The sequence below is a fragment of the Adelges cooleyi genome, unplaced genomic scaffold, assembly GCF_023614345.1.
Source record: "Adelges cooleyi isolate 19-005CV unplaced genomic scaffold, UGA_ACOO_1.1 ACOO_flye_CR_arks_rails_tigmint_CR_PRNA_108, whole genome shotgun sequence".
Taxonomy (NCBI): Eukaryota; Metazoa; Arthropoda; class Insecta; order Hemiptera; family Adelgidae; genus Adelges; species Adelges cooleyi.
This window is the reverse complement of record NW_026095761.1, coordinates 1,707,557-1,732,281: the sequence shown is the minus strand read 5'-3', so window position 1 is coordinate 1,732,281 and position 24,725 is coordinate 1,707,557. Positions and strand designations below refer to the sequence as shown.

The following is a 24,725-nucleotide window of genomic DNA, read 5'->3' as shown; positions in this document are numbered from 1 at the left end:
TTCTTTTAATTAATGTATTTCTCAAAGTCAACCGAAGAATAAAAAAAAGTGGCTAATATAATAAGTTTTTTTTTCATTTGTGAAATCAGTTATGAAAAGGTAAAATAATTATAGTTCTGTGTCAGTTTATTTTTTATTTTTCTCATTTGAGTACACACTACACAAATATACTGTATAATAAAATTATATAATGAAAATATCCCACTAATGTTAAAAATAAATTGTTAGCGGAAAAATAGTTTTTAAACTTTTATTGACAAATTAACATAGTATAAGTACCTAATACATAATATTAGGTTATGGAAGACATAAATCATAGTAAAATGCTAACTTAGAACTACACCTCGTGACCAATTTTTTTTTTTTTTGCCATAATCTTTTTGATATAAACTTATCTACTCGGTGCTAAAACTGCATATGCTTTGAATATATTTTAAACATGTTAACGGCTGATGTCATATAAAAGCTTATTGCTAACGTATAGCACCATAGTTAGTAAGTATGGTAAATGTTGACAATACAAACCTCTAAATACGTCTTATACTCTAGATAATGTGTAATAGTGTAGTATTTTGTATTTTATATTTATTAAATAATAAAAAAATGATTTGTCTTGAGCTGTTCAAATAGATTCCTTTAAAATACCATCATCCTAATTGGCAACTTAGCTCAGCTCTGTTTTAAATCACTGCGTAACACCAAAATTACAGTTATTACTCGCTGGTAAACAGCGTGTAGCTATTAAGTCATAAAAACAACTTTCTGCCCATCATTGACCATGTTGCAGCTTTGGTGATAACATGATTTATCTCAATTATAATGTATTTTGTAAAATGATAACACTTTTTACTCGCTTATGATTTTTATTTCATAATTTTAAATCTGCAATGTTTTGCTCATTTGACCGTTATACATGTTAAGTATAAAAATAAATAAATCATAACGAAATTTGATTTTAATCGATAACCATTAGGGACAATTATTTAACATCAAATTATAAATAAATTAAGGAGTCGCTCGCTAAAGTCTCTTGCCTCTTGGGTCCAGGCCTGTATGCAATTAGTATGATATACAAGTTACAACCATGTATTATACTAAATATCATTAAAATACTTACCAACGTACATTAGTTTCGGGGTAGTACCGTTAATGCCTAACTACTGTATTTCACTTATAAACGTCCCACTAAAAAGTCTACAGTTAAGATGATTTCACATTTTTTAAAGAAAATGTAGATTAATAAAATATTTACATGTCGCAACATGTACAGTCTATGTTAGTATATTTCTAACTAATTGATATTTACTAATGTTTTTTGTTAATTAAGATAAAATAAGTAATTTTTTTTTTTTGCGTAATTTGTGGGATTGTCCAATTAGAAGGGAGGACGAACCGTATTTTCTATCACGTTTTAAAATGTCCACATCAGACATTGAGTTAGATTGGCTAGGTTAGGTTAGAAAGACCTTTGATTGACAACTTTTGAACAGTAGGTAACCGGTTGATGACATTTTATTTGTAAATTTCCAAACGGTTAAAAGTGACTTTTACATGTTATTATTAAGTTAATATTGATAATATTGTCCAACTGAAAAGTCGAAGCAGAACAAAATATATTTTAGCCGTATGTGCTTGCAACTATTTTCTTTATACTTTCTTGTAAAATTTTCAATCACTTTTTTTTTTTTAATGAATATTTATTTTGCCTTGCATCTTTTTAAATCGTTTCGCTATCTCCCCTAGCGTCGATTCAACCGAAATATATAAATCCAATAAAGATTCCGAAAATTGATGAGTCCAATTTGAGGTGTTGTCAAATTTGGATACACAAATTGATTTTATCGGCCAGTGTCCGTTTGGCACATAGAATCGTCAAATAGGTATACACATAATGTGATAATATTGTGTTTACAATTCTGAGTTCTAACCTTATTCAATGCATGTCACATGGTAATAATAATATATTATAAAAACACACATGCAAACGGTTATCTCCATCGTTAATCTAGCGTCTCTGGTTTGTCGCACGATTCGCAAAACCGACGGTCGAGATAGAAATGCAAATTCCATTGTTTTTTTTTTTATTTTCCAAATTGTATTACACGGTAAACTATTCAATAACACAAAATTAGAGCGATCGTAATCGGTCGACAAACGCGATATCATATACCTATATATTACCACCATATGATTACCTATACTTTAATACCATAGAGAGAGACGGCACGTTATTGCGATCACACCCGTTAGGTATACACACACAATAAGCCGCTTATACACAGGTAATAGTTGTACATTATAGTATTACGGATTATTTTGTTTCGATTTTTTACAAATCGATTGGAAACCGTCAGCAAACAGGATTATTGCGTGCCCATTTAATATTGTAATCCCAGAGATATTCTAAAAATTGTAGCACGGCCAAAAATTATTCCAAACAACACGTCCTAAAAATATATATATATATATATATATATTGTGTACTAAAATGTATTTTAACTGTACTAAATGTTCTAAATGAGAATTACATAGGAATTACATTGCTATAACACTTTTTATGTCGTTGAATGGAATTTTAGACGAATTCGGTGCAGCGATTCGAAGCTCATCATTATCAGTATGATACAGACTGGCTTTGTATTTCTATTTTAAAGCGGAGTCCAATTACTGCTGATATACAATTGAAGAAGTTAAAAAAAAATTAATAACATAATATTATGTTTATTTTTAAAGGAATCTAGAAACTTGTAAAATAAATCATTGCTACAATTTCATTTAATTAACTCGACCTTAAAAAAGAGAAACTAAAAATTGTAGGATTGTAGATCAAATTATCACTTTGAACAAGTTTCATAATTTATTTTTCACTTAACAAATTTGTATATATCTCACGCGTAACAGACAAATAAATGAAATTTTACTAGAAAACTTCTTAAAAGACTTAGACGCTTTAATATGTTTAATTTTAAGTCAATGATTAAAAAGTTATAATTGTATTCAAAACTAACATCAATTAGACGATAAACTCAGATTTTAGGACTTCTCGGGGTGATTATTATGTACAAATTATACTTCTATTAAAATGTGTTAATTATAATTTAACAAAACCCAAAGAGAAATCTGAAGAAATATGAGTTTTTTTTTTAAAAATTAAGTTAGGAATGAAAGTTAATGGTTGTATTTTTAATTAATTTAACTTAAAAAGTTAATATAAGCCATTGGCTAACCAATTGCTTTCTAAAAGTTTTAGGCGCATGTGAGTTAAACATTTAATATTATACAAAATCAAATGTGTTGTAATTACTTTTTTTTCATTGAACCTCACTTTTGTTCGTATGCAATGAATTACGTCTATTAAGTTCAAATAAAGTTTATGATACGCCGAAAAATAATAATGATATTGCTATTTCGATTCTGAACGAAACACGATTGTGCACATGACGTGTCATTTATAATAACAGTGTCCTTGGATTTCTGGCTTGTGTGTGATTAGGCGTACAGTTATTTTGCCGGAGTAGAATAGTTTAAGGGAAAAGTCGCCTTTAAAAAAAGCTTTTGCGCCAGACGGTCGGATTAAATGTACCGGAAAACGTTGAAAGAAAAAATGTCGAATAACGAAACGCCGTTTCCATTGCCCTCTGTCCGCCGACGTCATTGAACCAATGAGGGTACGTCCGTAAAAAAAACATTATCGACTGTTTTATATGGCCAAAATTAAAATAAACGTGTTAACGGCGGTGACTTACAAATGTGTACACATGTATATTTGATACATAATAAAAGGCTCAGTGATTGTGTCGCAGTGTGTTTATTAATGGTGTCCTGGCGGCCATCGTGTCGTACACACACGGTGTTGCGGTACCGATAACGCGTTGTGGCCGGCGAATTGGAAACCGAGGCCAGTCAAATGGCTTTCATAATGTATATTCAACTGTCGTTGGGCGAATTAAACGGGCTAACGAGGTACAGAAAAAAAAAAAAAAAATGATTAACCGTGGCCCCCGGGGGATCAGTTTACGCGACCAAGCTAATAATAAATAACCATTAGACCGGCGCGTTATAGAAATCGGTACCCGTGTAAGCAGCAATGTAGGAGTATTCAACGAGCTTGTAACAGAATCCGTCGCCGACCTGTAAAATAGGGTAAAAATTATTTAAAAAAAAATAAAAAAAACGACAGACAGCAGCAGACACGTGATACCCTTTTGTGATGGGCGATCGTCTATTGTGTGTGTGTGTGTTTGTCGTGCACGCTCCCGTTCGGTCCGTTTCCTATTGCAAAATAGTAGATAGGGCAGTTTTTTCCTACTTCCTTGTACCGCCATTCAATACATACAGGGTGTATTTAAAAAAAGAGGCTGTTCGATTATATTGTAATCTCGTATCGTTCGAAATATCGAAGAAAAATTTTAAAAAATCGTCAAGACTACACAGGTGGAGACTTTAAATTAAAAAGGCCTCAAAAGTGACGTTTGAGAAAATAAGATTGAAAGGCCCAAAGAGTTTAGAATTTTTCGACTAACGCTAAGAGTAATTTTCGCCGTGCAATTTTTATAAATGAACTGGTGTAGTTATTATTATTTTTTAAAACCCTTTATTAATACTATATTATTCTTATTTCTTTTTATTTAACGGAATATTAAAAAATAATTATAATACAGTTTAGTATGGTTATTAATTTTTTTTTTTTTTTTTAAACACTTTAAACGTGGCATTTTTTCATAGACGACCGGTCCAAAATACTTCAAGTTGCCCGAAATCTGTACCGGCCCTAGCGGCGGAGGCTAACAGTTCTACATGCAAGTATACAAGTCACAGTTGCTTATTTACCGGCGGCATGTATTTCAGATGTACCCTGTATGTGTAACATGTATTTGTTGAGCCGATCACGAAACTTAAAGACGGCTAACGCGTTCGCGTACAAAGCCACACGGATAGAATTTTAAGCAACCCGACCAAAGCCGTAGCTTTATGATTTTTCGTCGCTCGCCTCCCGCTAAATTATTTTATCGGTATATATCTACATTGTAGTGTAATTTCTATGTGATACAATGCACCATGTGTACTGTATATAAATTATAAATCCACTTATTGTCGCTTGTTCGTATGCGCCGTCATGATAACGCTGTCAATATTGACAATAATATAATTTCCAGTTTTTTTTTTTTTTTTATAACGCCGTTATTTTGATTTTCTCTTTGCCGACTTCTTCTCTGTACCGCGTCTTCGCAGTGTCTGGTCTCGGGTCGTGACCAGAAGACTAATTGATTGACCGCTATTTTGAAGTCGGTAAACAAGAAACAAATACGCATGCCAACAATAGCATAGTAATCCAGTTTATGAAAACCTCAAGCCTAAAATTCTATTTTATATTTATTAGTGGAATGTGAGGATCTTTACAGTCGGAGCACATACTACTTATACCAGTTAGCAGTTTGGAAGCGTCTCGGTCTAAAGGCAAAATCCACGAAAATCGATTTTATTTTCGGTTTGTCAAAAAATAAAGCTACAGTCTACTCAAGCCTAACGGCTAAAATGATAAAATTATAGAACATAGAACATGCTACAGTCTGCTGGCTCTTGAATAATGATTATTTCCGATCTATAATCTCCTTGCGGCTTGCGATATATGATGATAGCATAGTCTCAATTATATGTTCTGGCCAAATGGTTTTTAGTAGTTTTTTAATATTTGGCCTTAATCGGTTTATTGGCAACATTCACCTGGTCGGTTATTTTGGATAAATTTAACCATTCATTTAACTGTGCTCGTTGTGAAACTATTTTTATTTATTAGGTTAACCAAATACCCATCCCATTTGGTTGCACCAAGACATTTTACACACTTATATATATATATATATATATATATATATATAAAGCAACTGTTAGATTGCGCCACTTTCATGACGCTATTTTGTGTCGTTTTCGAGCTGGTAGACCAAGACTAAAGCATGTTCAATGCTAAAAACAATACTAACGGTTCAAAGTACTTCCGACTAATAATAATTATGTTGTTATAGTCATTAAATGGTTGGTAAAATGTTCATTTTCATTTTTTTGTAAACGATAAATCATACAATATATGAATAACGATCAGTTGGACAATACAAATGTAAATATAATGGCTGTGCTCTGAGCGAAATTGGTTAATGGAGTAAAATCAGATTGAATTATACTTCTTTGGTAATACGTGTGTTTGTGAATATTATATATTTAGTAAAACGGCATAATACGAAAAGGTTTGTATACTGTACATTTATAAAATTGTGGTATTTCCATTACACATATATTTTTAGTAAGTGTGTACATAATAATAATATCATATTATTATGTAGTAATGTAATATATAATGCATTTCTACGCTGAGAACTCTGTATGTAGATCAGTGGATAACATTACAACTTAATGGATGGAAAACTCGGATTTTATGATTTACTCCGAACCTTTTAAATGGAAAAACGGTTAGTTTTTTAGTAAATAAAACTATGGAAATTCAAAAATACGAAATTCGTTCAAATTATTTTAAAATGTTTGATTATTATCATTTAGTAGGATGAATTGTTGGTTAGCCATCTAAACATATATCAACTTATGGATTTATACCTTTCATGGTTTACTTAAAAAAGTATTAATGTATATATCAATTTATCTATTATGTATAAAATATGTCTGGATAAGTATCAAATAATTTAGGTATTTTATGCACTGAATATTATTATTATTATCATTTTGTACTCTGACCGTTTTTATAATCACCGCCGGACACTCGAATAATCAAAAATATTTGCTACAAATTATTTCAGACATTTCATTCATGTTTTCTACTCTTGAGTTCCTAAGTAACCGTCACACAAACATATCATTCTTCCACACTTTTAAACTTCTAATAACCAACAAACGTCAGACCTTAAGTATCAAAGTACCTTTAGCATTAAAGGTCCAGATCCAAAAACTAAAAGATTTGCATTGAGACATTTCATTTTGGACATTTTTATAAGCTCTGCCAAATAGTCGATCAAAAATCAAAATAATGTATTTATCACTCTTCACTTCTTTCCCTTTTAAGTTTTAATATAAACTCTAGACATTTCATTCATGTGATTTACTCTTGAATTCTTAAACACTTATGAACTTCTGTTAAACCACCAGACCTTTAATATACATATTTAATGCATTATGCTGTTGGTTACATTCTAAACGTACAGTACGTCATTACCGAATAATGGCATAGACGGTGATTTCTGAACAAATAAGAATTTTAATTCAACCAATATCTAGACATATAACGTATACGTTTGAAAAAGTTTTGTTGCACATAGGAACACCATATCAGACATATACAGACTGACCTCTAAACATTTCTTTCTATTTTTAACCATAGCTATTACCAAGCCCGTGAAGTAAACAACACCTCAAACAATTCAAATTAAAAAAAAAAAAAAAATTGTCCTTTAAGCAAGTAGCACACTCGCTTTTGTAGTAGGACGTTTCTGATCTGACAGATAGCTAGACTTGCACTACAGTTAACCGGTACTTAGCTTGCAAAACACTTTTTCGAAACTAAGTATGAACTATGATTACTAGATAAAGGTACGATGAATTATAACGGTATACTTTAAAACGTAGTGAGCTGACTCGACGCCGTGGCCGGGCACCCCCCTCGGAACTGCTGTGTACAGACATATAACATACTACGTTTAAACAAATTTTGTTTCACAAAGGTAAATCTTAACAGACATTTAGCTGACTGTCCTCTAGACATTTTTATCTGTTTTCAACTCATAAAATTAAGCGGGATGACGCCGGCCTATATTGATGACGTGGTCTATAATATAACAACTTTTACCAAAGACAATTTCCATTGTACACTTTTTCCCAATGGCCAGCTTCTTATCAAGCCTCTTTAACTTTTTAAAATTTTAATTTAAACTTAATTTTAAACCTGTTACCTCCTCATAGACTGTAGCCTACAAACCTAGGATATTTTTAGTTGGCGGAGCGAGTGAATGCCAAAACACTCGGAGACCTGCCGTCCTTATCAGTTTTCAATACGAATTCCGCCCGCTGATAAGGAACTGGACATTGTTAGTTCATAAAAATTGGTAAAAGTGGTAGCAACCCAAGTAAGCAACACCGGACACTTGATATTTATTAACCGTCTAACTTCTAGCTATTCTTTTCAATTTAAAATTTAAAAAAATTACAGATACATAGCTAGACTTACTCTACACTTAATCAGTACTTAGCTTGCAAATATTTGTCCATAACTAGGTATGAATTCTGATGACTACATACAGCCTATAGGTACCATGAATTATAACGTCATTCCTTAAGACGTATTGCGATGGCTTGACACCGTGGCCGGCGCAGCCGGCACCCCCCTAGGAACCGCTGTGCACTGACTTCCACATACCGTGGAATCTGTGACCTCCCCGAAAATACTTTGCAGCGAGGGGACGTGAGCGTGCCCGGCGTAGCCGGGTACAGTACCAGGAATCTGTGACCTACCCGCCCGACTCGGGGTCCTGGGGGCGGAGCCCCCAGCTAGAGCGAAGCTCTAGTAAAATAGATAAAGTAGTAAATTAGCGATTTGGTTTTTAAAGCCCTTGTGTCGATAAACTTATTTCGAGTAAGTACATAATATTTTAGCTTAAGTGTTTCGACACCAGGGCAATTGCCCCGAGTTCCCTAACATATTAAACAACAACATCCGTATTAACACAGTACATATTTATTAGGTGATCATTAATTAAGTGTATTAGTATCACTAAGGTTTTCACGAGAAAGGGAATAAACAGGACAATTTTAAATAACTAATAATTTACAAAACTTAGTCGACGGCCAACCACGGCGAGGATGGCTGAGACGGCGGCCAACAAAATGAATGCGACCACAGGGATGACAGCTTGAATAGATAGAGAGAAAAAACCACGTGATGGGTTCAAACACGGCGGCCGTAGACAACTAATAATTGTAGTGGTCTCCAACATGATAGTACGGCCGTTTTTCCACACCTGAAAGTCCGTAGATATGAGTTCAGTAGAGTCAAACAAGTTAAATATACCTGGGTTCAATATTAACAGAGAGAAAAAAAAAGGAGACTGACAAAGAAATATTATCAACGCGTTGCAGTATGTTGCTTTTTGTGGAAACTAATGAATGTGTTACCTCAGTGTATGGCCCTAAAGCCACACGGGGCTCGGCAGTTCACCGCCTCCGGACCGAACCGTCGATGGTATATGCAGTATGGTACGGGCTCCCCTATGCCGTACTCCTGCACTCCTGCAAATCCACACGGCAGTATGCAGTTTACTGCATCCGCGCCGTGTCGCCTGTGGTACACACACGGTGGCTCCGGCTGTCCTGCCTCAGTTGGCCTGTAGCCGCACGGAGGACGACATCTGTGCGCCGCCGACCCGTATCTGTCGTGGTAGTAACACGCAGGTACTACCGGTGCAAGTTCTACCGGAGCGGGTTCTACCGGTGCAAGTTCTACCGGAGCGGGTTCTACAGGTTCAAGTTCTACCGGTGCAAGTTCTACGGTGCGGGTTCAGCCGGTGGAAGTTCTACCGGTGCGGGTTCAGCCGGTGGAAGTTCTACCGGTGCAAGTTCTACCGGTGTGGGTTCAGCCGGTGGAAGTTCTACCGGTGCAAGTTGAACCGGTGCGGGTTCTACCGGTGCCGGTGGAAGTTCTACCGGTGGAAGTTCTACCGGTGCAAGTTCAGCCGGTGCAAGTTCAACCGGTGCAAGTTCTACCGGTGTAAGTTCTACCGGTGCAAGTTCTACCGATGCGGGTTCTACCGGTGCCGCGTCCCACCATTTCTTTTTGGCCTTGAACACGAGAACAATTTTTATTTAAACTAATAACTATTGTGCTGACACTGACAAAACAGCGAGCCCTGGTCGAAGGTGTGTCGTTGAACATGTCATCAAACAATATGTATGTTCATACGCGTACCTTATAGAGCAGGTAACCGCCGCCAGTTACCGTTAGAACGGCGCCGCCGGCCCACAAAATCTTCTCCATAGAGCACATATTTCAGAATATTAGATATAATACTTGAAACGCAAAAACTGTATTTCCAACAAAAATGTCGTTTGCTCGTGAAAAGCTGAAAAACAACTGAAGTCTGAGACGGTTGTTATCGCAGCCGTTTCAGCATAGTAACACACATTTCAGCCAGCAACCAATGTACTCACGACTGGTAAGCACAGTAGTGGTAATTTATTCAATTCAATTGAATTCTAGTTAAATTATAAAATTAACTGTCACGGATTATCTAACATGGCACCTTTTATTACTTTGCCACCGTTTTTGACGTGTAATTTGTTTTCAATTTGCTGTTGACGTAAACCCGCAGATGATTGGATAATTAATGTCCAGCTAAATTCTGGTGTAAAATAAATTTGCTTTTCTTATCAAAAAAGATGTAGGTACTGCATAAGTTGTATTCCAACTGAATAATGAACTGAACGTAACCTAATATAAATATTTTTTAAATAATTTTACGTTTATTTGAATGTTATACTATGTTTATACATTCAAACAACTTTACCGTGAACTGAACCTAAAACAATAGTTTGTTGAATTAACGTTTAACGACCGATTACCTTTATTATTAACTTGACTTCAAAAAATGTATTTGTTCTTTGAATGTTTAACACGCAAAACATTTTATACCGATTTTACCGTTGTAAAAAACGTCACTCTGAACCGAACGTAAAAAATGATTTGTCCATTGAACGCTTACACAAATAACGTTACATAATAGTATAATATATTTTAGGATTTAAATAACGTTACCCTGAACTGGACCTATGTACTAAAGACTAAATAATAAATCTAATATATAATAAATGTATATTTATATACCATTTTATTAGATTGGCTAGTAGAGCCCTGATTGGGTCGAACCACTGAAATTATTTTATCCCGGGTCGATCTAGCTCAACATAAAAAAAAACAGAACAACCCCACCCACCCTGACAGGTACAACATCCAGAAATTAACCCGATATATTATTCAAACCAAAATTAGACCCAGCCCGAAAACTCATACTAGCGTATCTTAAAGTCTTAACCCCAAAATTCGCAGAAATTTACTTTCAGATAAGTAATACAAAAAAAAAAACATTTAAACGGGAAAAAAAAAACAAGTACACGCATAGACTACTTACGATGCAAATCTGTAGATGGTGAAATCATAATATTAAAGGTCTAAAAAGATACTATAAAATCAAGTAATTTAAGTTTCGATGGTTTTATTTTATTTTGTTATCCCAAGTAAATGGTCCAAATTTCTGGCCTGCGATTTTTAGTAGTTACTCGTGACTTGGACGACTATGTTTTTTCATTATGCCAGTGTTGCGTTTGGAAAACATTACTTTAGGTAAACAATACGTTCACCATTTTGGTAGTAATTTTTTTTTGCAATGAATTGTTGATTGCCCGCGGCTATTAGAGGCTTGCAAAGTACGACAGGACAAGGTTGCCGTTTCGGTAAAATAAAATATGGTCTTTCGCTAAGTACTCGAAATATATATAATATATATGTATATTATTTTTTTCCCCAGTATTGCATGGACTCGGACACTTCGGACAAGACCCTGTACCCGACGTTTGCTCGGACCCGACCGCCTGACAACCAAATTTCGAAATCGGTGGCTGCGGTACTCAAGGCGTTCAACTGGACTCAGGTGGGTAAAGACATGCATAAATCAAAGTCGCCGGCTCACGTTGAACCGCCTCCAAAGACACTGAGTGTCATCTATCTGGAGCCAAAAAGGCCCATCACCACAACAACGCCACTTCGGCAATTACATTGCTTTCGAGCTTGTCTAGCTGAAGATATAGTTTGTTTCTACATAATGTGGAACTTCTGACCGACGGTGCTGCCGTATGGCGATAAATATCACACAATTCTTTCGAACAATAAATTGTAACATGATGTATGCGAGTGTCGTGCGAATTCAGACAATTTCCGAGAAAATTTTTCACTCTAAGCGTTTCACGACCACCAGGAGAGGATCTGACATTTTTCTTTGTAATACTGTTGGACACCCACGGCTATGTGATAATAATACAACGGGACAAAGACAAAGAGTAAATCGCACTTGAGGTAATCGGTGTTACGGAAAAAGGTGAAAATCTTAAGCAAGCTTTTGAAATTGTTAATATTACTTTCCGTAGTTAAGACCCCAAACAGAGATGATATTCAAATATTGCAAATATACATAAAACATTTGTTATTTTAAATACAAAACATTAGAATAATCTTACTTGAAATTATAAAAATACACAACCGACCAAGTATTTAAGTACAAAATACGAAATGTGAATGTCGAAAATGCTTGAAAATAAAAAATAAATCTTTTTACTAAATCGTCTGTTTACAAGTTAAGACTTGAAATATTTTGTGAGAAATTACCAAAATAACTTTTTCTCAAAATTCTATCGTGCCTTAAATTTTTTATATTTATCCTCTTATTTCGAGACAACGTTTAAGACGGGACATGATTTTTTAGTGGACAAGTTCAATTAAAATAAAAAATGTATCTTAATAGAACTGTAAGTATGACGAATTAGAAAAATATATTTTGTGTGATTATAATACCTTTAATGTATAATCATTTTATTTGTCCCCAAAACAACATTACAATGTTACTACATTTAGCTGGTTTATCTCAAAAAGTCATAGTTTTAATTTTTTTTTTGTACGATTCATGTCATATTTTAGCTATACTCTGTAAATAATCATTTGCTGTACAGGTGACATTTTTTTACTCAAACGCCGAAGACACACATTTCGGCAAAATCGCAGCCACCATCGCCGATGTGTTTGCCCAAGCCGGCATACAGATTACAGCCAAAAAAACTTGGAACACTCATTACCTACACGGTTATACGGCCAACCCGTTTGTCAAGATGGTCGCAGATACTTACATGGACACCAGAAGTGAGTCTGTAGCAATTTCAAACCATAATGGTAAAATCATACATAGGTACAGTACAGCTGGAGTGGTAGATTTTTATGATACCCAGCCTCTACCCATGTGTCACGTGATGTACGTTATATTTGATTGCACTGGAGTATATTTTGAATAAAGGTTTATTAAATTCCCACGAAATTCATAGTACCGAAGGGACAAGTAATTGACATTTCAAAAGGCATTTTTTGCGCAGAGGAAATTTAGCGTGGAATCAAATCAAAGAGAAAACGAGTATAAAATGACCCAAAGTTGAATGCCGCCTTTATTTTTATAATATTATTTTATTCGTTTAAAAGGTCCTTTTTCAAATGACGTTTCGAGTACAATTTCTTAGTACACCAAACAATTCCAGTGTATTATACATGTACATTCATATAGCTTTGATTTTTTTCCAAAAAGACTAGAAATTGAGTTAAAAAAGTGGTTTTTCTTTCCGCCAAAATTGTTCATTCGGCGAAACCTTGCATGAGTGTGTTCAACAGTTGTTTAATTTGTTTTTAATTAATGTAGGCAAAAAAAGTAAATGTACATACTATTAATGGTACTAAATGTTAGAATTGAACAAACATATTATGATTAAACGCTGAATGATTTTATTAAAAATACCTAAATTGATAATATTACAAAAAAAAAAGTACACATATTTATATTATATAAACACTCATTCAAAAGTTCATTGAAAAGATATTTTATGTATCTAGATTTTGTTATCATAAGAGTTTATTTTTTAATGAGCGTATAAATACATATATGTCTCACTATTTGCAGTTTACTTAATAGAAATAAACAAGTGCTCTTTTTCAAAAACTAAGTCCCAAAGAGATTACCGTACTGACTATTCAAATAAAAATAATTTATTTAAAAAAATGTATTATGAGTATCGCTACATTTATTTACTTTCCACTTCATTATTATAATATACATAAAAAAATTGCCGTGCATGTGAAGTTTTTTCAATTTTATTATCATATTTTCTTAACTTCCTAAGAATGTTTTATATGATATTTGTCCCTAGAGACAAATATCGTACAAAATATTCTTTACAGAGTTTTATCAATAGGTTAGGTTACACAAAACATACCATTTAAGTATGGTTTAGAAACTATATCCTATAAATATTCGTTTATACCAGTTTTACAATTTATCAATGTCAAGCAAATACAATATATTAAACTAATATGAAATTAGTTTAACACTTTCAGCATATTCACCGAAACCCGAGTCAAACCTTGTGGCTAAAGTAGTTTTTTATGTGAATTCATTTTAATAAAGTATAGTTTTAATAATTAATAAAAAAAATTATGAATTTATCAGAAAATCATAAACAATATTTAGTTTTTGTTAACGAAACAAATTTAAATCGAGTAGTTGAATATTCTGCATAATAAAATAATACAATATATAATTAAAATTCAAAAAATATATTTTTAAGTATAAATAAATTCCGATATGGTTAATATAATATATGAACAAGTTTAATTTGTGGACAATATAATTATTGGTCTATAGATGTATTTTAATGTTTGATGTTTATAACTATTAAGAGAACAATATTATATGTATAGTTTTATAAAAAAATATAGTTGAATAAAAAAAAAAGAGATCTTTTGATTGTAGTAATATGGAATTGGTTACATAAAAGACTATCTAAATTGCTTAACTTTAAACAATATCAGCATTTTGTTTAGAAATATTATGCTATTCAAACAAAAACTCTACAGTCACGTTATCAGAAGCGTTATCCAAAATTTGAACTAATGCTTTGCCGAATCTCGCCAACTGTTGTGGTTCTCTAACTTGTGTACAAGACGTAGAGAAGTAAACCTTCATTTATAGCAATTATTGTCCTATAGTAGACATTCATTATAGCATACATGTCTATTAGGACTTTAATAGGTTTGCAGTAGAACAATAAACATTATAAACAGTCTTGACAGTTGAACTTAAAACTAAATTTAGTATGCAATGACATCATTCGACCATAGAAAGTTGTTGTTCCATTATTTTGTACATTGTTGATTGTTAAACTTGTATGTTTTATAAGTTTTCAAAAATTGTATAATAAATTATATCGTGCTATCAATCGTGGCCTAAATTTCCCTTCATGAGTTTTTGTGATATAATCTTTTAACAAAACCTAACCTAACGTGGTCCGTGATGTTAATTTTAGATTCATGACTTTCAATACGAAAAACGTTGTAACAAAATAATTTGTAAAACATACGCCTAACGATAATAATGATGTAAGTGCTATAGTAAAATAGTTCCAAATTTGTATGGAATATTTTTTACTAACGTTGACAAAGCCAAAAAAAAATATAAAACACCTTTTTCCCTATAAGAGAGGTATACTCTATCCCCTATTATCTATACTCTTATAATCAAAATACTCTACTACTCTCTGTGCTGTCTTATTGTTTTTTTTTTTTTTTTTAGATTAAAGTTAATTTTTAAAACGTAATGTATATAAAACACAAGATACCTATTGATACGACTTTTTTGTATATTCCTTGCTCTATAGGAGCATGGGACATTTCTATACTTAATTTAATATTTATATATATAAATTATAATCCGGCTATAATATCTGATTATTGCATTTTCATTGCCCATCATAATAACTGATGAATTTTCAATTGTTTGTCTTATATTTATATTTAAACAGGAAACGTCCATATCGCACAATATGTTGCACTGTTTACAATAATACATTGAGCTAATATACCATCGATACCGTCATTCTCAAAAATTGTTCCATAAATTGATTTTTTATATCAAAAAAAAAAATAATAAAATAAACCATTAATAAAAAAAATAAAAACGTTTTAAAGATATTATCCATTTTAAGTGTACGCGAGTGAAATGATTTAAGCAGATAGCTGTTATAACGCGTTAAAGACAGGTTTTGTTGAATTATTTATGCTGTCAAATATCATGATAATATCGTATACTTAAACAACAAACTCATCGAGCGCTCGATAATGAAATATTTGGTAAGACGTAGTGCAATAGTGAAGCTAGATTTTCAAAAAATCTATTTATACGTTTTGAAAGAACTGAAGGACTGTAAACAGCTGGATACGACGTTTTCAAAAATGAACTATTTGAAATCCTGTACGGGATTAAGCTGATGTATTCATGCGCGTGGCAATCAAAAAGACATTAATGTACGATTTTTGAATCCAGACAGTTATAAATATTTATCACAGTCGAGTTAATATTAGGTATATTCCAAGGATCGGGGGGGGGGGGGGGTTATTTTCGGATATCTTTTTCCCGCGAAATTTCCGTAAGACGACCTTTTATCCGCATGGTTACAACCAAGTAGTCCGCCCAAAGTAGTCTTTTGCCCTCCTTTTTTCGGCTGGTCCCCCGGGTATTATGTCCGCCATATCTGTTTTCCGGAAGCAACAAAATATACAACACGGTCTAAACAACGCGGAAAAAGGGTGTTCATGCATGTGTTACATCATTGATAACGACGCGACGGATAACGATATTTCTCGGGGTCGCGCTCATGTGGAACGCGCAGAGAGGAAGATGTGTCGGTGAAGCGTAACGATATTCAAAATAATAACGTGATTTTTTTGTAGCCAGGATATATGTATATTTATATATATATATATATATACAAATGAAAAAATATTCCACGCAACAATATTGATCGGCGTAACCGATGGGGTATAATAATATAACATTGTTCATCAATCTGTAGTAAATTGAAAAAGGCACATCTGTTGAATAGAATTTTGAAATCGGTTGTTAAAATATATACGTGTCGTATTTAGTTTCAAAGATGCATAAACATCGTTCTAAGTAAAAATCAAAATAACCATAATATTAAAAAACAGTCCCCATACACCGTCTTACTTAGTCGTTATGATAAATCGATCACAGTGTTTATAAGTTCTTGTATGTTGTTATAGCATTTTATTTTGATATAGTCAATGCGTAAAAGACCAGTGCATCGGTCCAATAAGTTGTACAAAACTCGTCTTTGATGTGTTTATTAGCATTGTCTATCTACATCCATAAGGGTTAACAGTACAAATCATAATAATTGAGAGGTTAGATTTAGTACACGTAGTAGGAACATTTCCTCCCACTCGCCCTAAGAGTTCATATGATTAGCCTTTGTCTAAATATATATATATATTTCACATTTATAATGATGCGAGAAATCTCCATTGACTTGATGGACTAAAAATCTAACCGTTTGGCGACGTTCTCCATCGAATCTTTCATTAGCTAGTCTGAATTTATCTAGAATGTAATTTTTTTTTTTTTAAAGATTGTACACAATTTCGAGTACCAAGTACTAATTGACATAATTCATAGCGTGAGACATTGCAACAACATAGATTAGTTTAGGATTTTTATTTTGAACATGAACTCGAGTGCGAAAGATGGTTGCAGCGCTTATAGGCCGCGCGTTAAAAAAAAATCCGTAATCTTTGAAGTGGAAAGCACAAAAAACTACAATATTTTTAACCTAAAAATACTTTTACTCGAGACTAAGTGTGAAATGTATGACATCCCTTGATTTAGGTATACCGCGTGGGTTTGTATCGGCTGGCTCGTGTGTGGCGTCCGAGTGCGTTCAGCGATAGTGTGTTATTATTGTACTATATATATATATATATTTATTTATGTCCACTCGGTCAGTTTTTCGCGTGTCGACAACCTTTTATCAGCATAGGACGAGGGTGCTTTCTGTAGAAACACGTTGTTAAAAACAAAACTGCAAAGAAATCTTTAAATTAGTAAAGTTTTAGTGGAAAAAAAAAAAGTTGCTGGTACTTTCGAAATTTAATTTAATTGGAATTCAGTAATGCGACGACGTCGTGTCGTTTAATGAATTCGTGTCAACTATGATTAGTGTAAACTACAATACATTTTTTTTTTTTTTGAAACACTGTTTAGGTTAATATTGTGTTTTTTATCGTAATGCACGAGGGAAACTTTTATTTCTTATTTCGTCGTATTTCACGTGCAATAGGATTGACACAAGCTAATTTGCATCCAAGCAACTCACCTCTTTTAAAAGCAATGTCAGTTAAACAATTCTCTAGAGTCTTAAAATTACTTTAATAAAATTGAAAGGCTACTAAATGGTAAGGTAAAATGGCTAAATTTTCAAAAATCAAAAGCCATTAGCCAATATTAACTTAACGCCGTTTATCATAAATTCACAATTTTAATTGATGGTTATTTTTAAATAGAAGCAAACTTATAATAATATGTGAAGTTTATAATAATAAACGTGATAATGATTAAAAGAAAAGCAGTTTGAACAACTAATTTATTTACTTAACTCAAACTCGTTTTCGGCTCATTATTGCCTTCTAGAAACTCTGCTGCATTAAAATTAACAACAGTAATTCCTTTCTTTAAGTTGTGTGTGAGAGTTTTGTCATGAGTTTTACATGCTACTAAGTACCTACATATTTCTATATATTTTTACTATATATTTTAATATTTGTAAGTATTGATGTAACCACAAACTGAACGATTTCTAAGAGCTATCGTTATTGATATTATTCTTAAGCCGAAAGAGTTGATTTATTACCGACGATTAATACCGATCTCGAGTACTCAATAACATATTAAGACTAAGTACCTATCGTAGGTATATAAACTTGCCGTGAATGAATGCGGTGAAAACTTAATATCATGATAAATTATACAAAACCGCTCGAAAGGTTTAATATAAATTCGCGAGCGAGTGTATAACTTTTTGTTTTTACTATAAACGGCTTAAAAAAATATAATATGAAAAATAGTCTCATAAATTATGTATACCTACTCGACAAAGGGGTGGTATATTATCCGGAATTTCGTATACCTAAAAATATAATTTACACTCGAATATTACAGTTGTACTTGATAACCTATAGAATAAAATATATTTGTTATTATTTTATTAGTAGGGATAATTTTTTAAAACTCTAAATTATAAAAAAAAAATTACCTAAACATTTATATTATTAAAATATAAAATTTGGTTTAAAGTAGAGTAATGTGCCTATAATTTTAGCGTTATTTAAAAAGAAAAATAGCATCTCTGCTCCACATCGAAGCGAAAATTGTTTTTTTTTTTTTTTTTTTAAAAAGGCCTTGCAGTTACGAAGTCACTTGTGTATGTTCTTTCGTCTTTAACATTGTGACGTAAATTAATTAATTTAAATTTAAAGTAAAATCTAAAATTGTATAGAGAAAACTTTGGCAGACACAGTGAAATATTAGATTTGGTTGCGATGATAGGAAATTATTGCACCACCAATGAACAATTTAATAACAGCAATGACAGCAGCTTGTAAATTTTTCATTAATTTTTCAGATGAGTTATAAATGGCCGTTAAAATTCGGCGATTACCGTCGGCTAGAGTTGCACAGTCGATAAGCAGATTTGTTTAAATGACATTTTACTCGGATTGTTTTTCAAACAAATTAACTTTGGACTATTTCGAGTAAACTCGTTTTTATAGGCTATATTATGATATTCATAATATTTGTTCAACTTGAATCTGTATTTATCTAAACTGACAGAAGACGGTTGTGCGAGACGAGTAAGAAAAGAGCTAATAAATTGTGCTGCAATCCCAGCTTAACGCCAAGAGATCCGCAAAAGGAAGAACTTAACTTTTGCGGAATCTACGTTAAATGTGATTTACGGTAAAGAAAATTGAAATTGTGCGCAGGGGTATCTAATTTATTATTTTCCCCGGCGATTATTCCACCGGAATCATTTCCAGTACAATTTGTACACGTTAAAACAATTTTTTAATAATATACATATATTATATTTGAATATACATACACATGTGTATATATATAATACAGCAAGTTCGCACGGTCCAAACTTTAAAAACAAATGTCGTTAATAACACTGTCCGGATATTATTTATGATTTTTTTACTATTGCGACTACATGGTATTATTTACACGGGCTTGAAATTCGATTAAACAAACAACTTTCTGGTACAATTGTTTTCGACGCGCTATTTTCGCGCCATTAAAAAATAAATATAAAAAGACTGATAGAAAACAATTTAAAGAGACATAATATACAATTATGTTTCGTTTCAAACAAAGACTATTATATCGACCGTTTTACAATAACAAATAATTTATTCATTGCGACTAGTGTTTCTCTCGCTTCATTCAATTATTACAGGCAATTTAGTTGTAGTTCATTTGAACGAAAATAGACAATTTACACATTTTACATAATATATTAGTTTACTTTTTGATCAAATACTAGTCATCATATAGCGCTCTGTTTTATTGTTATTCATTACATATATTTAGTTGAGAGTTGAGACAGCCAGCGCTAATCCCAAATGTGAGGTCAACATTACTCGCGTTGACCTCCTTTTTTCGGCATGTCTATCGTGTCTTGAAACATGCACTCTTCTTGGGTAAACCTAACCGTGTAAGCGCATTTTTCAATATTTAATATCTTCGTTACAAAAAAACCTATTTAAACATAATTAATATTAAGTTTGTCCATAAGAAAATATAATTTCAAACATCCGAGTTTTGAAAAATACATCTACCGAATTATGTTTAGGTACAAAAAAGGGCCTTGCTGTGTTCTAAAAGATTCAAATAAATATTAAATATCAACGTAGATGCCTTTTTGCTGTGTTGTCAATATACATGAGTATACATATTTTAGATTTATGTCCAGTTTTATCAAAAAATTGCCTATACTTTACTCCTTAACAAATAGGCTTGACGATATAGCGGTGTAAATGAAGATGGATGGATTGACGTCGCCCGTAAAATAAGTGCCTACTTGACAATGTTTAAAGAATGGAAAGTTTTAACGTTCAACTACTACTGAGAAATGTAGCAAAAACATATTAATAAAAATTGACATATAAAATAGAAAAGAGATACAACTTAACCCAACCTGACGAGGATATGGTATTAAAAAACATATTAATAAAAACTGACATATAAAATAGAAAAGAGATACGACTTAACCCAACCTGACGAGGGTATGGTATTAAAAAATTACACATTTTTATTCAAATTATCGTTTATTTAATTTAAATAAACGGATTCTTCCAAGCAATTAATTATTAGTACACCGCGGGTATGGATATATTATTAATTGATACGTTTCATATGAAACAAGTATTACATTTGTCGACTTCCTATTTATAATATATGTACATATATTTTTTTACATTGGATTTTAACTTTTAAAAAGCCTACCTTATATTTTTGACAAATTAATAAAAAAGTCAATTTGAAAAAAAATTATAATTAATATGGTCTATGATAATTTAGTGTACAAATTAATATCCTAGTCATAAAAATATATACAAATATGAGGATAAGACTCTCATTTTCTTTAAAAATAATTGTAACTTGATTGTTTTTTTTTTTTTGGACACATTTTAGTTTATGTTATTTTGCAATAGTAGACAATACTCAAATTGTTTCATCTTTTTTATTTTCTTCCAGAGTTCGATTAACTTTTAAAATGTAAACGGTAACGTGTATTTTTAATTAAATTAATAATAGTTTGCTTAACATTTTGACTAGTCGACAACCAGTTTTAGATAATTGCTTTTAAAGTAATTAAAGTTTAAAATTTTAGACCGAAAGTGTGGTAGAGTAATGCGTTCAGATAAATATAATACTATGCTCCCTCTCGTCCTAAATTTTAAACTTTAGTGACTTTAAAAGTAATTATTAAAAACTGGTTTTTGACTAGTCAACATTTTCAGCAAATTATTCTTAATTTAAAAATACATACGTTACCATTTAGGTTTCAAAAGCCAATAGAACATTGGAAAAATTAAAAAAGACAAATATTTAGTAGTTTTATAATATTGTAAAATAACTTAAATATTTTCAAAAAGAAACTCTACAAAATTGCAATTTTATTTTAAGAGATATTTGGTGTCTGATCCTAAACGAAATCCTGTAGGGGTATTTCGGGTAATTTTTTTTTTTTTTTTTTTTTGGTGCGACTTTCTGGTAAAATAAAAATTGAAAATTAATTATAATAACATCTTTGTTTGGTTTGTTTCAGTTTACGTTGTGTTGGGCAACTACTACGATCACACGGGTCTCGTAGTGGCCATGGACGAAATGGATCTGTTCAAAAACGGTAAGAGCACGTTTTTTTTTACTTTTTTTATCCCGCGAAAAAGTTCAACAAACTTGCCTTGCCGTAGACGTCCATATTAGTTTTCATACTTTGGCCCGACGCTTTTGAGATGTATTTTGCCGTCACCGTTTTCCGACTGGATGACCGGTGGAATTTATACTTGCTGTACGCTGCAGTGCACACTCGTCTCACAGTTATGGATCGGCATGTTGTTTTTTTTTCCCTCTTATCTCAAGTCCGGCGGCACGACCGTTGGCCTGGAAAATCCTGACAAAAATGCACACACACACACACAAAACGTATATTGTGCAAATGCGTCATAGTAGGTCTTAATAAACTACTGCCCTGTCAGCCAGAGTTTAAAATATATGTTCTCAGAGTTTTGTCTACAGTGTATCGACGAGAAACAACAAGAACCAAGTCTCAGGACGACGGTGGTTTACAAAAAAATTGTCTTAAGTTTTTGTTTTTTATGAAATATTGTTGGGATATTTAATAGTTTTCCCAGACCAGTTCGAAAGGAGAACGAAATCAGACACTCGGTAGTAGCGTAATATATTATACAGTGGGGTATTGTATATTATTTAAGTGTACCATGGTGTCGACCACGTAAAGAGCAATCGGATAGATGCGAGTAGTTACTGAACGATTATGTACAAGAAAGATTAGATCGAGACGTGTATCTATTATTAATTGTATACCTCATAAGATATTTTATTTCAGAATTCTTTCGTTTTTAACTAATAACATTTAACTATCTTTAACGTTAATTGGTAATAATATGTAATTTAACTTACCGAAGTCGACGGAAAACGATGGCTCGCTTAGTCTTCTTCAAACTGACGAATAAGGTCGGTGAACAATAATTAAAATGTTAACTTTTAATTCAATACTTGTCTCGGCACGCCGTTAGTCAGTTCTTTGCACATTTAAAAATTAATGAGGGCCTAACTCGAGCCATAAGCATCGTTTTAATATTCCATGTTCACATTTTACAAGTTAATGGATTAAAAACTTCTTTCAAAATCAATTATAATTTATAACGTTTACATAAATACAGAAAGAATATTCCAGAAATGTTTAAAAATGTTGATTATCATTCAACTATTGTGTTTAGTACTAAAAACGGTACTTTAAAGATTTTTCGCAGTTGAGAGAAGATTTTATAGCTTTACAAATGATTTGTAATTATAAAACTAATTTCAAAAATGACAAAATGTTATTTCAACCAATTAGTTTTTGAAGTTGAACTTGATTGTGGCAAAGTAGTTTTATTTAAACCAAATGTTTTTATTTTATTTTTATATTTGAAAAAAACGAATTAAAATTTCAATGAATATCATAGTTAAATTATATTATCATTCATAGATGTCCCGTGCAGTTTTGTCAAAGTCACTTTCATCTCTTTTAGATTTCACCATTACTAAAAGTGTATTCGAGCCAAACAATTGTTGCCAAATAGCGTGTATGAATTCGTCCCAACTAAAGAAATAATATCAAAGCGACTTAGGTTAATATAATATTCATGGGATATCATTGAGAAGGTCCTGCGCCAGCATAAATATTTGTGCGTTTTACACAGAAATAGTTTTCAGACACATAAAACTTGCACACAACCACGGAGATTGTGTATTGCTTGTTGAAGTATTTTTCTCAGTTTTAAGACGTTTTTATGTTTATGAATTTTCAAGTTCACATGTGTCACGCCGCTGGATGCACTGTCGGAATGAGTTATGATAGGCCATTGCCTGCTTACTCGGGAAAGTTTTCCAACTATATTGGAGCGGCCAAGAAAACAAATAATTTATTGTCTAAACATCATTGACCGCGACTAGAGCGGAATATTAATTTTCGATAGTATTATTGTGTTTGTAATTTGACAACTTATGAAAATGTTTATACTGTTTTGCGTAGAAAAGGATAACCGCAAAGAAATTTGCTATCCGGTTAAGCCGAAAAAGCGAAATGTTTTCAATGGTGAATAAATCAAATTATATACGACGTGGCCGTCTATAATAGCTAAATATATAGGATATAAACTAAATTAAATGTTAACACTCCAGTAGTTTTGTCGGGAGTCGATTAGCGAGCAGCCAGTTTTGTGTTTTGCAGAAATAAAACCCTATTAAATATAACGCGGACCGTGCAAAATAATGAACTACACATTTTTTTTTTTTGTTTGACTAATTCAATTTTACCGTAGTGTGTGCCCATAATGTATGTGCAAATTTAGAAAGTACCTAATCAAAAAATAAAAAAACTTTCAAATTCAATACACTAAAATTGCATACATCACGTTCATTGTTATGTTATTATGTTAGTATGGTATAGCTATAAAATTATATTATTGTAGTTGTTGCAAAAAAAATTATGTTAACAATATTCAAATTGAAATTGTTGTTATTTGTTTTTGAATATCGCGAATTTTTTTTATTTTATCGATAAACAATAAAAAGAATAGATCAATAGACAATAATAATATATAATAAGGTTTACATTTTTCTTTCAGCCCGAGCGGCATATTATGTATCTACGCCCCGCGGGTTCCATTATAGTAATATCTTCCTTATAATGATTTTAGATTAATGTGCATAACTTCACCG

The 24,725-nt window shown here is 32.2% G+C and overlaps 1 protein-coding gene across 2 annotated transcripts in view; it reads left to right on the top strand.

Moving 5' to 3' along the window:
• The window catches only part of LOC126838358 (guanylate cyclase 32E), a 62,667-nt gene that overhangs the window by 20,515 nt on the left and 17,427 nt on the right, over window positions 1-24,725 (top strand). For both annotated transcript variants that reach the window (XM_050572727.1, XM_050572720.1), the window contains exons 4-6: window positions 11,577-11,699; window positions 12,772-12,958; window positions 22,045-22,122. In XM_050572727.1, the coding sequence (XP_050428684.1) occupies window positions 11,577-11,699; window positions 12,772-12,958; window positions 22,045-22,122 (388 nt within the window). The remainder of the gene's footprint in view (window positions 1-11,576; window positions 11,700-12,771; window positions 12,959-22,044; window positions 22,123-24,725) is intronic.